This window comes from Sapajus apella, unplaced genomic scaffold (genome assembly GCF_009761245.1).
Source record: "Sapajus apella isolate SASKATOON/1434 unplaced genomic scaffold, GSC_monkey_1.0 scaffold38, whole genome shotgun sequence".
NCBI lineage: Eukaryota > Metazoa > Chordata > Mammalia > Primates > Cebidae > Sapajus > Sapajus apella.
The window spans coordinates 3,463,947-3,480,265 of NW_022436978.1; the positions used below are offsets into that span (position 1 = coordinate 3,463,947).

Sequence of the window (16,319 nt, forward strand, 5' to 3'; positions counted from 1 at the left end):
AGATGTGTTTAGCATTCTTAGGGAAACTGCTTCCTAAGAACAGTGGGTCCTGTTAACTGCAAGATCTATTTTGCCAAGGTGGGTTTGGAGTCAGAGAAGAGAGGCTCAGAGAAGAAAGACGAGGCCTGTTCCCTCATGCTGCTTCTAAGCAATGTTGAACAAGTATTTGAAGCTCCAGGGTACAAACAGTAAATTTTGGTGGTGTCCACCTGCTGCTAATTCTGCAGGCTTGCAGAAAAAAAAAAAAAAAAAAAAAAAAACAACTCTGGACATTTGCCAGCCTCCACTGAAATTTCAAAGGATGGCTACCTGGGCAGAGACTTGTTGCAGGGGTGGAGCCACCATAGAGAACCCTTCTATCCCCCCACCGCCTCCCCAGTAGAGCAACACCAAGCAGAGATGTGAGGCTGGAGCTGCTGCAGAAAGTCCCAACCAGGGCAATGCATAATGGAGCTGTGGAAGCAAGGCCACTACTGAGAGTCCTCACTAGGGCCATGCATACTGGAGCCTTGGGAACAGAACCACTACCAAGAGCTGTAGAATCACGGCAGTATGCAGCACCTGCTGCTGAAAGCTGCAGCCACCAGACTCCATCCTGTAAGAGTAACCATGTGGGAGGCACCCAGCAATGCCATAGAGGTGGGGCTGCCTGAGGCTTTGGAGGCCCAATACCTGCCCTAGTGTGTCCAGGAGGAAACACATGGAGGCAAAAGGTATTATTCTCTAGCTATAAGATTTGGCTGGGCATGGTGGCTCATGACTGTAATCCCAGCACTTTGGGAGACTGAGGTGGGAGGATCACTTGAAGTCAGGAGTTGGAGACCAGCCTGACCAACATGCTGAAACCCTATCCCTGCTAAAAATACAAAAATTAGCTGGGTGTTGCTGGCACATGCCTGTAATCCCAGCTATTCCAGAGGCTGAGGCAGCAGCAGCAGAATAGCTTGAACCCTGGAGGTGGAGGCTGCAGTGAGCCGACATAGCACCACTGCCCTCCAGCCTGGACAATAGAGTGAGACTCCACCTCAAAAAAAAAATTAATATCTGCCCTCCTGGGTTTCAGACTTCCTTAGGGCCTCTTACTCCTTTCTTTTTGCCTATTTCACCCTTTTAGAATGGGAATATCTGTCTTTTGCCTGTACCTCTAATGTATCTTGGAAGTAGATAACTTGTTTTGATTTTATAGGCTCATAGATGAGACTCTGTACTTTGGACTTTTGAGTTGATGCTGGTTGTTAAGATGTTGGAGTTACAGGGTTGTATGTGAGAAGGACGTGAGTTTGGGGAGACCAGGGATTGAACGCTATGGTTTGAATATTTGTCCCTCCCAAAATCATGTTGAAACTTAATCCCCAATGTGGCCTTTAAGAGATGATCCGGTCATGAAGGTTCTGCTCTCATGAATTGATTAATTCATTCATGGATTAATAGGTTAATGGATTAGTGGTCTGTCATAGGAGTGGGGTTGGTGGCTTTAAAGCAGAAGAGAGAGACCTGAACTAGCATAATCACATGCTACCTCCCATATGATACATTGCCTCAGGATTCCAGAGCCTCCACCAGCAAAAAGATGCTCACCAGATGTGGTTCCTCTACCTAGGACTTCTTGGCATCCAAAACTGTAAGAAGTAAATCCCTAAGGCCAGGTGTGGTGACTCACACCTGCAATACTAGCACTTTGTGGAGCTGAGGCAGGAGAATTGCTGGAGCCAGGAGTTTGAGAACAGCCGGGGCAAAATGACAAGATCCTATCTCTAGAAAAATGAAAGCATTAGCCAGGCATGGTGATGTGTGCCTGTGGTCCCAGCTACTTGGGAGGCTGAAGTGGAAGGATCACTTGAGTCCAGGAGGTCAAGGCTGCAGTGAGCCATATTTGCACCACTGAACTCCAGCCTGGGCAACAGAACAAGACCCTGTCTCAAAAATTAATAAACTCCTCTTCTAAAATAAATTACCCAGTTTCAGGTATTCAAAACAAAAAATGGATTAAGACAAGCTTGATCTACTCATTATAAAGTTTCTTTTCAGCCGGGCACAGTGGCTCACTCCTGTAATCCCAGCACTTTGGGAGGCCGAGGTGGGCAGATCACGAGGTCGGGACTTCAAGACCAGCCTGGCCAATATTTAGTAGAAACCCCGTCTCTACTAAAAATACAAAAATTAGCTGGGCATGGTGGCAGGCACCTATAATCCCAGCTACTTGGGAGGCTGTGGCAGGAGAATTGCTTGAACTTGGGAGGCAGAGTTTGTGGTGAGCTGAGATTGCACCATTGCACTCCAGCCTGGGAAACAAGAGTGAAACTCCATCTCAGAAAAAAAGTCATACTGACATCATGACTTACTGATATGCACTGAGAAGGACACCCCACTTCCAAAGGCCACAAAGATCCCACTAGGACCTTCGCGATGTCCTTCTCAAGGATAGGGCAACCAAGGTCCAGTATTAAAGAGGCCACAATCCTAGGCCTTAGTAGGAGCTGTTTATAAATCACGGATACAAATCCCTTGTTAATATATCTATTATAAATATTTTCCCCAGCCTGTAGCTTGTCTGTTAATTTTCTTAAAGGTTTCTCTTAGTGACAGAATAGTCTTCATTTTCATTAATTTATTGGTTTTATGAAACTATTATCAGCTTTTTATTTTATGGCTAATGCTTTCTTCTGTTCAATAAATCTTTGCCTACCTAATGTTTGCAAAAATAATGTTCTAAAATTTCATCTAGAAGCTTTATGGTCCTGGATTTTATGTATATATCTATGATCCATCTCAAATGTTATTATTGTGTATTTTTTACAGAAGTCCTGGAGTATTATTAATAGTATCTCATTTCCATTTTACGGATAAAAGGGGGCAAGGTTCAGTACTTTATCTAAGGCCATACTTCTAGGGGTCAAACTCTAGTCTCATGTTAGCACATTTTCTACATTTTCTAATATATGCCATGAAGCTTTCAGTACGCCCCCTCAAAACCAATGCCCTCATATTACACAGCATTTTTAGAGACAGAGTCTCACTGCCACCCAGGCTCTAGTGCAGTGGCAAGATCACAGCTCACTGCAGCCTGGAACTCCTGCACTCAAGTGATCTCCTGCCTCAGCCACCCAAAGCACTGGAATTACAGGTGTGCACCACTGCCGCCAGCCTACACAGATATTTTTATAATACCACCTTTACTACCCTAAAATGAAACTCCTAGGAAATATAAACTACCTATATACACACACTTTAAAAAATCAATAAATCTCCTAACTTAATATGAACTTAAAAATCAATAAATCTCCTACCTTAACCTAAAAATAATGTAATTTATAACAAAAACAATATATATTTCAGTATGTAAAGGCTTGGGCATGACTGCAGTTAGAACACATAGGGAGTAAAATGCTTGCTTGATCCTATGCAGAATCACTATGAATGTGACAACTGCATTGCAAATGGATTCAAATGTGTTATGTTGGTTACTCAAATAACAGTTGGAAATTTTTTTATTTTTCAATTTTTGTGGGCACATAGTAGGTGTATATATGTATGGAATAAATATTTTGATACAGGCATACAATGCATTAAAATCAAATCAGGGTGGTTTTTTTTTTTTTTTTTTTGAGGTCTTGCTCTGTTGCTGGGGCTGGTCTCAAATGCCTGGGCTCAACTGACCCTCCTTCCTCAGCCTCCTAGCTAGCAGGTGGAAATTCTGTCAACAATGTGGGGTGAGTTGGAAATTAAAAAGGAACTTTTTTGGTACAAAAGAATTGTTGAGCAATTGTTTATATGCTTTACTGAGCACACCTCTCATCCATTGTTAGTGGGAGGATTAACTAGTTAAACATCTGGAAGGTCACAATATCTATCAAAACGACCAAGGCACATACTTCTTTTTTTTTTTCCAGACATAGTCTTGCTCTGTCACCCAGGATGGAGTGTAATGGTGCAATCTCGGCTCACTGCAACCTTCATCTCCCAGGTTCGAGTGATTTCTCTTGCCTCAGCCTCCTGAGTAGCTGGGACTACAGGTACCTGCCATTGTGCTGGCTAATTATTTTTGTATTTTTAGTAGAAATGGGTTTCACCATGTTGGCCAGGCTGGTCTGGAACTCCTGACCTCAAATGATCCACCCACCTTGGCCTCCCAAAGTGCTGAGATTTACAGGTGTGAGTCACCATGCCTGGCTTGGAAATTATCTTATGAATATCTTGCACATGTCCCTAAAGACAAGGATGCTGCATATGCAGTTTTGTTTATAATAGAAAAATAAAAGCTATTAAATGTCCACTAATAGGGAACTAATTAAATAATGATCTATTAAGATAATGACATATTGGGCAAGGGTGGGGGTAAAATCTTTATTTACTGATATAGAACAATGAGATGGATTAGTCTTAAAAAAATTAAAATGGACAACTGTGTATATTATGCTACCATTTGTTTTAGAAAAAAAACTAAAGAGAGGGAATCAAAGATTGAGAAAATAAGCCACAGACTGGGAGAAAATATTTGCAAAAGACCTCTCTGATAAAGGGCTCTTATACAAAATATACAAAGAACCCTTAAAATTCAATAATAAGAAAATGAGCAATCTGATTAAAAAATGGGCAAAACCCCTAACAGATATCTGACCAAAGCTATACAGATGGCAAACATGAAAATATGCTAAAATCATATATTATTGGTGAACTGCAGATCAAAACAATGAATACCACTACATACCTATTAGAACAGTTACAAACCGTGTGTGGTGGCTGACCCCTGTAATCCCAGCATTTTGGGAGGCTGAGGTAGGCGAATCGCTTGAGGTCAGGAGTTCAACACCAACCAGTCCAACATGGTAAAACCCTGCCTCTATGAAAAATACAAAAATTAGCTGGCCATGGTGGCAGGCACCTGTAATCCTGGCTACTTGGGAAGCTGAGGCACAAGAATTGGTTGAACCCAGGAGGCAGAAACTGCAGTGAGCCGAGATCATGCCACTGCACTCCAGCCTGGACAATAGAGACTCAGTCTCAAAACAAACAAACAAACAAACAAAAAAACCCGAAAGGTTAAAATCCAAAAACACCAATACCACAAAATGCTGGCAAGGATGTGGAGCAACAGGAACTCTACTTCATCATTGATGGGAATTCAAAATGGTACAGCCATTTTGCAGACTTCTGGCAATTTCTTATAAAGTTAAACATACTCTTACAATATAATCCAGCAATTTCACACCTTAATAATTTACCAAAATGAGCTGAAAACATATGTGCACACAAAAACTTCAAGCAAATATTTACAGCAGCTTTATTTATAAATGACAAAAGATGGAAGCAAACAACATGTTCTTCAGTCAATGAATGGGTAAATATAGTACATCCATACAATGGGATATTATTCAGCACTAAAAAGAAATGAGCTAACCAGCCATGAAAAGACATGGGAGAACCTTAAATGCATACTACTAAGTGAAAAAAGCCAACCTGAAAATACTACATACTTAATGGTTGCAACTATATGACATTCTAGAATAGGGAAAAGTATGGAGACAGTAAAAAGATCAGTGGTTTGGGAGGCAGAATTGGGTGGATCACGAGGTCAGGAGATCGAGACCATCCAGGCTAACAACGTGAAACCCCGTCTTTGTTAAAAATACAAAAAAATTGGGCTGGGCACGGTGGCTCACACCTGTAATCCCAACACTTTGGGAGGCCGAGGTGGGTGGATCATGAGGTCAGGAGATAAGAGACCATCCTGGTCAACATGGTGAAACCCCATCTCTACTAAAAATACAAAAAGCTGGGCATGGTGGCGCATGCCTGTAATCCCAGCTACTAGGAGGCTGAGGCAGGAGAATTGCCTGAACCCAGGAAGCAGAGGTTGTGGTGAGCAGAGATTGTACCATTGCACTCCAGCCTGGGTAACAAGAGCAAAACTCAGTCTCAAGTAAATAAATAAATAAATAAATAAATAAATTAGCCAGTTGTGGTGGCAATGTGCCTGTAGTCCCAGCAACTCAGTAGGCTGAGGCAGGAGAATCAATTGAACCCAGGAGGTGGAGGTTGCAGTGAGCCAAGATTGCGCCACTGCACTCCAGCCTGGGCAACAGAGCCAGACTCCATCTCAAAAGAAAAAGAAAATCAGCCGTTGCCATGGGTTAGCATGGAGGGAGGGATAGGCAGAACACAGAGCATTTTTAGAGAAGTGAAACAACTCTTTATGAAACGATAATGGATGCATGCATATCATTCTATATGTCAAAATCCATAGAATATACAAAATCAAGAGTGCACCCTAATGTAAACTATGACTTTGGGTGGTAATGTGTTAAAAGTAGGTTGCACCACTCTGGTGGAGGATGCTAACAGGCAGACTATGCGTCTCTTTGGGCAGGGGATATGTGAGAACGTTCTGCTTTCTACTCAATTTCACTATACATTCAAAACTGCACTAAAAACAGTCTTAAGAGAAAGATGTTTGCTTAATTATACTGATCTTTGTAAGAAAAACAACAAACATAAAATTGGTTGTCTATGACAATGAGGGGACAAGCAGGTGGCTGACTGGAAGACTTTTCACTGTTCAACTTTTTGTACTTTTAGAATTTTAAGCCATAAGCTTGTATTATCCAGTCAAAAAGATGAATGAAATTTTAAAAATAAGTAAGGCCAGGTGTGGTGGCTTACGCCTGTAATCCCAGCACTTTGGGAGGCCAAGGTGGGCAGATCACGAGGTCAGGAGTTTGAGACCAGCCTGACCAACATGGTGAAACCATGTCTCTACTAAAAATGCAAAAAGTAGCCATGCATGGTGGCATGTGCATGTATACCCAGCTACTCAGGAGGCTGAGGCAAGAGAATCGCTTGAGCCTGGGAGGCAAACGTTGCAGTGAGCCAAGATTGCGTCACTGCCCTCCAGCCTGGGCAATGGAGCGAGACTCTGTCTCAAAAAAATAAATAAATAAAATAATAAATAAGTAAAAAGATTAAGCCCTCTGAAAATCCTCAGGAAATAATTTTTAAATGGTAAAAATATTATATATAAAGCTATTTCACTGCCAAATGAATATTACTAATGGGAACTCACACCATGACAGGCACCATCATTAGCAGATTCTGATTTATAAAATATATATATATGAATATAAATATCACACAGATGGGGAACAGGTCAAAAAATTGTGAACAGACCAATGACATGTTGGGCAACCATTAAAATAAAGTTTATAGAAAGCCTAACATACTGCTACAGTGTTATGTTAAAAAGTAGGCTATAGTACTCTAATATAGTACAATTGTAATTATTCTTAAAAGGGAAGCAAAAAGAGCTATGCAGAAAAGGAAGGCTAGAATAAATACACTAAGGTGACTATTTGCTGAAAGTATGCACTTTTTTTTCATTTCTCTAATTTTATCAATGTATTTCAATAAGCACACATTAAGTTGAAAAAAATCAATCTTTACTTTTTAAGAATGGTTTTGACAAATTTGGCATCTCACATTAATAGCAAGGTTTAATGGTAGGAAATTACCTGCATGTGACTTTGGTATTATAGAAACCAGAACTACACTTTTGATAATAAGATACATATTTGAGATTCAACTGACATTACCTGTTTAACTTTCAGAAAGTCAAACTCTTTTTTCCTTGACTATAGGATGTGAATAGTTAACTCCTACCTTTCTTGCAAGGATGCTTTTAGCATTAGAGGTGCTTGTTTACATTAAAGAGCCTAGCACAGCCTAATGCACCATTAAAAGTATCCTTTCTTTGCTTTTTTATGGCTTTTAATGAGCCAGTCTTTTAATTAGGCACTCCAACCCATCAGCTTCCCCAAAACACTGTTCTCTCCTTCCTTTGACAAGTGGCTAGTTGTTAGTCAGTGGCATAGCTTGCTGGAACCTGGGATCTTAGTATCTTCTAACCTCATCTTCCCTTAAGAGACTACATTTGGTGCTCTGCTCCTAGAACTCAAAACAAATACAGCCACATCCTCATCTACATGCTTATATTCTCCTCTGTATTCCAGTCCTCTCTACTGTCCTACGCCTTCTCTTAATCATCTGCTGCCAATCCTAAACACACACAGAAGTCCCACAACTTGAGGTTTTATTTAGTTAATGTCAGAGAGGCTTTCCTTTTAATGCAAAAGTAAAACTTAGAGCTTAAAGTCAAATTAGACCTAGTAATAAAAAGTATCACAACCTAAATGAAGATCTTGAGGGTATCCAGAAGTACACCTCAAAATGTCCACTTAAATCTCAATCAGTAATTTTTTTCCTCTTATTAAATCTGAAATTTCTCAAGGATAAACCAGTCTAGATTATATTATCCTATTTAAACCTAGACATACAGTTTAAATAGACTTCTGCAGATTAATAATGAAATCACAGCCCAATTACAAAATGTCCTTAAGAAATAATACATTATGGAACCAAACGACAATGCTGATTTGCCAGTCAGATTTTAATATTTTAAATAAACTTTTAGAACAGCTAATTAATGGCAGTTAACTGTCACACAGAACTCATTTTATTCTCAACACAACCCTAGGAAATATCCCCATTTTTCTATTGGGGGACAGGGAAACTGAGGCTCAGAGGGGATAAGGTTACACGCATTGAGCAGCAGATAAGGCATCAAACTCCAGATTAGGACACGTTACTTCTTGTTCAAAATATAAAATATTCATACTAGCTGCAGATTGAGTCTTATAGTCCCAGGAATTTAAGAGAAAAAAAAAAGATGCTTTCATACAAATCTTTCCATACTCATTATATTCCAAATTTTACTCTCCAGCATGAAGCCTCTGATGTCGAAGAAGTGCTGAACTGTGCCTAAAGGATTTTCCACATCCAACACATTCATAAGGTTTTTCTCCAGTATGAATTTTGTAATGCTCACTAAGGTGTGCTTGTTTGCGGAAAGTTTTTTCACACTCACTACACTTATAAAGTTTCTCTCCAGTGTGAGTCCTTTCATGTTCAACAAGGGAAGAGTTCTGAGTGAAGGCTTTACCACACTGACTGCATGTGTAGGGCTTCTCTCCTGAATGAATTCTCTGATGCTGCATGAGGCATGCACTCTGATTAAAGGCTTTCCCACATTCATTACACTTAAAAGGTTTATCTCCAGAATGACTCCTCTGATGCCGAGTAAGGCATATGCTCTGACTGAAGGCTTTGCCACATTCTGTGCATTTATAAGGTTTCTCTCCAGTATGAATTCGCTGATGTTTAATAAGGGATGGGCTCTGACAAAAGGCTTTTCCACATTCACTGCATTTATAGGGTTTCTCTCCAGTATGAATTCTCAAATGCTGAACAAGAACTGCTTTTGTTTGAAAGGCTTTCTCACATTCATTACATTTATAAGGTTTCTCTCCCGTATGAATTCGCAGATGTTGAGTAAGATTTGACTGTTTGCGGAAACAAGTTCCACATTCACTGCACACATAGGGCTTCTCTCCTCTGTGAATCCTCTGGTGCTGGGTAAGAGATGATCTCTGAGTAAAGAACTTTCCACATTCACTACACTTTGAAGGTTTCTTCTGCATGTTAACGCTCCGATGTTTCATTTTGAGTGATATTTGGCTGCAATTCATGCTGCTTATAACACCAAATTCATATAGTAATACTGTTCTCCTAGGAAAGGTTACTGTTTGTGTGTGCTCACACACATGCATTACTATCCTCTCCTTCATCCCTGAAGGATTTCCCTTCCTCTTCCTTGTTCAGCATGCTTTCTCAATTTCTCCAAAAGTGAACTCCTGATGATCAGCCTCTCTGAAGAAAGAGATTAAGTAGTGACAGGTCTTAGAAATTCTATAAAATTCCCTATCATGATTGATTCTGAAACAATCAAATACTAAAAACTAACCCAGGTAATTTGGGATCATCCAGATTTGCATCCATCCACAGTCATAAATAACTGGAAAATGTGAAAGGAATAAGTATCCTAGACTTGGGAAAATTAAGTGTTAGGGAAACTTATTGTCCACTTACAGTCTCTACTCAAAAAACAGAGGAATAATAATTCAATTTCCTTAGGTTACCTATCAGCGATAATCAAAGAGTTTCCCTTCTAAGATTTCAAATGTGATCCAGGCTGTAACTTTCAATAGGCCTATCTCACCAATCCTTCCTTATTCAGTCACTTTTACAGGTGTTGCTTTGGATCTCTCTTTCTCTACAAAACATTCGCCATCTATAGTTCTCTCCCTAGGTCCAACTGGAAACACATGGGTTTGAAAACTAAAGTCCTGCTTACAGAAAGAGAATAAGATATTGCTGTTTTGTTTCAGGAAAATTAGAGAAGTGGTCCTTAAAGAAGCAGCTTTAATTGGACAGTAACTTGACTACAGCATCATGGTCCAAGAGCTGGCCCTCACCTTTGTAGCCAAAGAAATACTTCAGAATCTGAAGTATATTAATCAGCTTCACAAGGGGAATGAGATAGAACATAAAGTGACTTTACTTATTTACAAGGAAAAATTTTTATGCTCAATATAGAGCTGGTTAACACATTCTCTGGACTTCAGAGAAACTGTCTGGGAACCAAATCATTGTCTTCAGTGCACTCTTTGGGAAATAAAGAACTGGAGAAAGAATAAATTACTTAATTGATCATAATTAAATGATCATCAAATTTTGAAACCCTGGTGCCCTAAATAAGCCACACAGAATTAAAGAATAAACATTCAGGTGCTGCACATCAGAGCAACCTCTTCCCTAGGTGGTGCTGGACAGTAACACATCCTTATTCTCTGAAGCCCATTTTTATCTTAGTTTTCTAATCATGTAAATTACATATATATAATCTCACTTTAAAATATTTAGATAATATAGAAGTATATAATATAGGCCAGGCATGGTGGCTTGCACCTGTAATCTCAACACTTTGAGAGGCTGAGGCAGGGCCAGGCGTAGTGGCTCACGCCTGTAATCCAAGCGCTTTGGAGGCCAGGGTGGGTGGATCACCTGAGGTCGGGAGTTCAAGACCAGCCTGACCAACATGGTGAAACCCTGTCTTCAAAAAAAAAGAGAGAGGCTGAGGCAGGAGGATCACTTGAGGCCAGGAGTTTAATATCATTATTATCCTAGAGGAGTATCACCAATGACAAAAATTAGTGAGTGGGTAGACTTCAGGGAGATGTGGCAATGCACAAAGAAAGAGGGCAGGTCCTTCTAAGGACTAAGCATCTGGAGTAAGTATTTCTTTACAGGAGATCAGCTTGGGGCCCAAAGGCTCCCCAGAGCCTACTGGAAAAGCCATTGATTTCAAAAGTCCTGCAGGACTACAGCAGAAGGCAGTAGGACCAGAAATGGACTCAGTCAAGAGGTGTGGATTCTAGTCTCAGCTGTCACTAATTTATTCAGAAATCTGAAGCAGGCCACTCACTCTCATCCATTTGTTATTTGTTAAATAAAACTGAAAATCTAGAAAATATTGAAAGCTTCCTCTAGTATCAACATTCTGCAGTGCTTTGATTGTATATACAGATGGGAAAAGAGCAAAAACCTCAAACCAAGCCCTTCCAGTCCATCTTTGATTGAGTCTATTTATTCATTATTTGAAAGTACTAAATGAGCTAGCAGTGAGGAGAGTGGGTCTTGTTCAGAACCGGCTGAATCAATAGCAGGGAAGCTTACTGTCAGTTATCCTCCTATAATTAGAACTGGGGGAATTTCTGTAAAATAAGAGGATTGCCTTTGTGTGAGGAGTATCTGCTGCAAGATGTTAAGGACCCTTCATAAGGAAAAGGTTTCAAGAACCCCTCCTAATGTAAAGAACACTGCATTCGAAGGCAGGAACCTTGTTTCCTGTCTAACATCCCAATCCACTCGCATATTTTAACTGACACTGAACAAACTGTTTAATTATTTTCAAACTTCTCTTTTTTTCCCCGTTTGATCAAATAAGACACCGATTATTTTCAAGCTTGTCATCAACCTTTAATATTTAGCTCTAATGTAAACCTCGACACCTCTTCCTTGTGGGACATTTTTCTTAATTTTTCCAAGGCACCCTCTCCTCTACATTTTCAAAGAATTACTTTTCCAAGGCACCTTCTCCTCTACATTCTCAAAGAATTTTACGTGTTTCTACTGTGGGACTTTCTGCTCTGATTATATTATCTTCCTCCACCAAACTTACAAGTATGGCATGGGTTCTGGGGCTAGGACTTTTGAACAAGTTACCTAATCTTTTTTTGCTCCCGCTTTTCAACGGTTAAATGGAGATAACAGTAAGTACTTTACAGGGTTGTGGTGACGAATGAGTGGGTAACTCCATGGCAACTATTTAGAAGAATGCTAGCTGGTAAGCTTTAAATAATGCCTGCTGTTAACGTATTATTATAGTGTCTACAAGTCTTCATAGAGTACGTAATTTGTTGCTGTTAAGAATAAATAATGAAGGAAAGGTGATAACTCTTGCATATACTTATGTCAACCCGCATAACTTTGGAAACGGCAAGGCAGGAAACAGTATTCACTTCTGGAAATCAGAAAAGTAAAGTGCCCAAAAGTTCACTGACTTGCTGAAGTATGTACAAATCGAACCCAGGTCCCCCGACTCCCAGCCTAGGGCTCTTGAACAACCTCTCCTTTCTTCATGGCAAGCTTGCCCCAGGCCCCCTGCCTCTGCTCCCAAGGCCTTCCGGGATGGAAGAGGCCCTGCGTCCCGAGGGAGACGCTGGAGTCTACCCACAGCAGCCGGACACAGCAGAAACAGCTCACCGTGCGCTTCCTGCGGCGCTCCCCTCTTGCACCTAGCAACACTCAGGTCTCTGGACGCTGCCTGGCGGAATGCGGCAAGTCCCTGACGCCCCACGCCGGCGTGACGTCAGCAGTCCGCGCCTCTCGGCCAATAACGGCTACCATCTCCTCTCTAGGAAGGCGGGAGTGGCTTCCTCTCGGTGGTTCCTCCCTGCCGGAAAGCGGAGGATTTCGGTCCTGCGCCGGGGAAGACCGGCCCTAGAAACCGCCTGCGAGCCGACCTGACGGGCGTCTTCCAGCACAGGGAGACGGAATGGAAGTCAGAGGGTCGACCACAAGGAGCTCTTACTGTGCATCAGTCCATCCTGCAGGTCCGCTGCATTTAGCTTCCTATGTTACTGTCCGTTGGGGATTCTCAAGGCTTTCACAAAACTGGCTTCCACCTTACTCACACATTCTCACCTGTAAGAAAACTAATCTTGTCACAGGAATCCCTGAGTTTAGTGACCCAGGATGTTTGTTCAAGTGGCCAAAAGAAGAGCTCTGCAGGCCAGGCGCGGTGGTTCACGCCTGTAATCCCAGCACTTTGGGAGGCTGGAGCAGGCGGTTCACCTGAGGTCAGGAGTTCGAGACCAGCCTGGCCAACATAGCGAAACCATATCTCTCCTAAAAATACAAAATTAGCCAGGCTAATTTTGTATGTATGCCTGTAGTCCCAGCTGCTTGGTAGGCTGAGGCAGGAGAATCAACTGAACCTGGGAAGTGAAGTTTGCAATGAGTTTAGGTCATGCCATCCATCCTGGGTAACAAGAGTGAGACTGTCTCAAAAAGCAAAAACAAACAAAAAAAAACCTCTCTACTTTGGGCTTAAATCCCCGGTTTTTGTTGTTTGAACTTTACAACTTTACCTCTCTGTGCCTGCTTCCTCACTTATTGGGTATAATGATGATACCAAATTTCATAGGGTTGTTGTGAGGATTAAATGAGGTTAATATGTGTGAATCAGTAAGAACATCTAGTATTTTTTAAATCTTTGGTGAATGTTAGGACTATGATCTGTTTCTCAAATCCCAGCTTCAGTCCCTATTGTTCAGCCTTGGCTTCAGTGACTTTTCAAGGCCTGAAGGTAGCACACCCATCCCTTTCTACAAAACTTCAGATCTTGCTGGCCCTAACTCAGGAAATATTTGCACACATGGGCTTATCTTGATGGGTAGAGTCCAGAGATGAAGGCATGAGCAGAGAGTACCTTATTCACTTCCAAGCATTCCTACTGATCTGCAAGCTCAGGACAACAGGGCTGTGTGCATACCATCATATCCCTAATGTGCATCATATGGTAGTGAACACTTGCTGAGTAAATGAGATGCAGCAGAGAAATTATCCATTCCAGACCAGTCACAGTGGCTCACACCTATAATCCCAGCACTTTGGGAGGCCAAGGCAGGCAGATCACGAGGCCAGGAATTTGAGACCAGCCTGACCAGCATGGTGAAACTTCATCTCTACTAAAAATACAAAAATTAGCCAGGCATGGTGGCACACACCTGTAATCTCAGCTACTCAGGAGGCAGAGGCAGGAGAATTGCTTGAACCCAGGAGGCAGAGGTTGCAGTGAGCCGAGATTACGCCACTGCACTCCAACCTGGGTGACAAAGCGAGATTCCATCTAAAAAAAAAACTACCCATTCCAATCTCCAGATGGCTGTTTTCCCAAAATGGAGTCCTTTTCGGACACAAATCAGGAATGATGGTGCCACAGACAGGCCATCTCTATCTTTGGCTAAAAAGTGACCCTTTGTAAAACTGTCAGTTGACATGCCATGTATCAATAATGTTACGTTTCCTTGACTTTCTGGGTGTCATATTCTCAGCATTTGTTTGGAATCAGAGAGCAAGTTCTTCCCTCTAGCCCTAACATCCCACAAGCCACAAGCCAGAGAGCCTAGGTCTAATTATTTATTCCTCAAACATTAGGGTTCAAAGAATCTCCAATTCGGCAGGCTATAGTGTGTGGAAGAGATTAAGTCTGGAGTGAGGTACCCTAGGTAGAACAAGTAACTAGAAACAGTAATCTGGACTTTAATAGTTTGGGCTGAGCTTCTTTCAATGAGGTGGAAAATGAATGGTAGGGATGGACACCAAAAACATTCCATAAAACTAAAATAACCTTGGCCCTTATGTGGCCAGTGGACAAAATAAATGAAACTAATGCCACATATGGTTAAGATTAGGGTCTGCCTTATGTAGAAAGTAAAGGCCAAAATGTATAATCAACTTACCTGTCACCCTCACACTCAGGGAAGTCTGAGATTCTGATAACAAAAATCTTATGCAAGTGAGCGCCTCACATCCTCAGGATGGGGAAAAATTGGAGCACTATGTTGCTGGGACAAGTCCTAATGCGTGTGACAGATTATATTGTTTACTGAGAACGACAGCAAGGAAAACCAAGCTGGCCCCCAAGCAGAAAACGCTCAGGGTGTTTTGAAGTAGTGGAAAATGTATGCATATCATATGATGGTTAAGCCAATTCTTTAAACACAGGATACGTGACCCTGCCCCCATTGCTCCCTTGTGGAGAATGCTCATGTGCTGTGAGAAAACACAGCACACCTGCTCGTTAATCACCTGTTTGACAGAGAATAAATATGTGGGTCAGAGTCTGTTCAAGGCGCTCAGCTCAGAAAGCTGTTAGCACCCTGATCCCACTTTGCACTGTATCTTTGTGTTTGTTTCTTAATTCCTTCAGTGCTGCTGGTTTGGGGTCTCCATGACTGAACTGATCTCGGTACTAAGTGGTCAATTCTAGGGTGGATGCTGTGGCTCAGGCCTGTACTCTAAGCACTATGGAAGTCCGAGGTAAGAGGATCACCTGAGGGCAGGAGTTTGAGACGAGCCTGGGTAACATAGCAAGAACCTCTCTGTAGGTTTTTGCTACGGATACAGATATTTAAAAAAATAAACTTTTTAAAAATTAGCCAGGAATGGTAGCTCATCCCTGTAGACCCAAATACTTGGGAGGCTGAAGTGAGAGGATTGCTTAAGCCTGGGACGTCTAGGCTGCAGTGAGTTAGGATCATGCCATTGCACTCCAGCCTGGGTAACAAAACCATCTAAAAAAAAAAAAAAAAAAAAAAAGGTGGTCAGTTCTATAAAAAATAAAGACATATGGAACAGAGGTACGACCAACGAAGAGAAAAGTGAATGAAGTGCAAGGACACCGTAGTTTAAACCTCATCTGACATTGGTTGTGTGGTCTTGAGCAACCCAAATCATATCTTTTCTCTTTTATTCTGAGGATCTGATGTGGCTTCATCCCTGCTGTGTCCTTCTGAAGTCATGAATTAAATTTCAGTGTACCAAGATAAAGCAAAACAAATTCTTTATCATCCCAAAGACCAAAAACTCAGGAAGTGCTTCCACTTTGGAACTTTTTTTTTTTTTTTTTTTAAGAGAAAAAGTCTTACTCTCTGACACACAGGTGAAGTGCAGTGGTGTGATCCTGGCTCACTGAAGCTCCAAACACCTTCCACCTCAGGTTCAGCGTCCAGAATAGTGAGGACTATAGGCATGCACCACCATACCTGCTTTTTTTTTTTTTTTTTTTTTTTTTTTTTTTTTTG

The 16,319-nt window shown here is 41.4% G+C and overlaps 1 protein-coding gene across 2 annotated transcripts; it reads right to left on the reverse strand.

The window, feature by feature from the left end:
* Positions 1 to 7,416: 7,416 nt before the first annotated feature.
* Positions 7,417 to 13,314, reverse strand: ZNF501 (zinc finger protein 501). 2 transcript variants are annotated; one of them, XM_032298064.1, is made up of 2 exons: positions 12,715 to 13,314; positions 7,417 to 9,759 (listed from the first exon to the last, which is right to left on the reverse strand). In XM_032298064.1, exon 2 carries the CDS (start codon positions 9,675 to 9,677, stop codon positions 8,763 to 8,765), a length of 915 nt encoding a protein of 304 aa, XP_032153955.1. In that variant the 5' UTR covers positions 9,678 to 9,759; positions 12,715 to 13,314; the 3' UTR covers positions 7,417 to 8,762. The 2 variants fall into 2 exon arrangements, with proteins under 2 accessions (XP_032153955.1, XP_032153956.1); XM_032298065.1 differs by lacking the exon at positions 12,715 to 13,314 and adding an exon at positions 10,954 to 10,978.
* Positions 13,315 to 16,319: the final 3,005 nt, after the last annotated feature.

Coding starts and splice junctions, on each gene's coding strand:
- ZNF501 (XM_032298064.1), bottom strand. CDS start 9,677: ATGAAGGAGAGGATAGTAATGCATGTGTGTGAGCACACACAAACAGTA.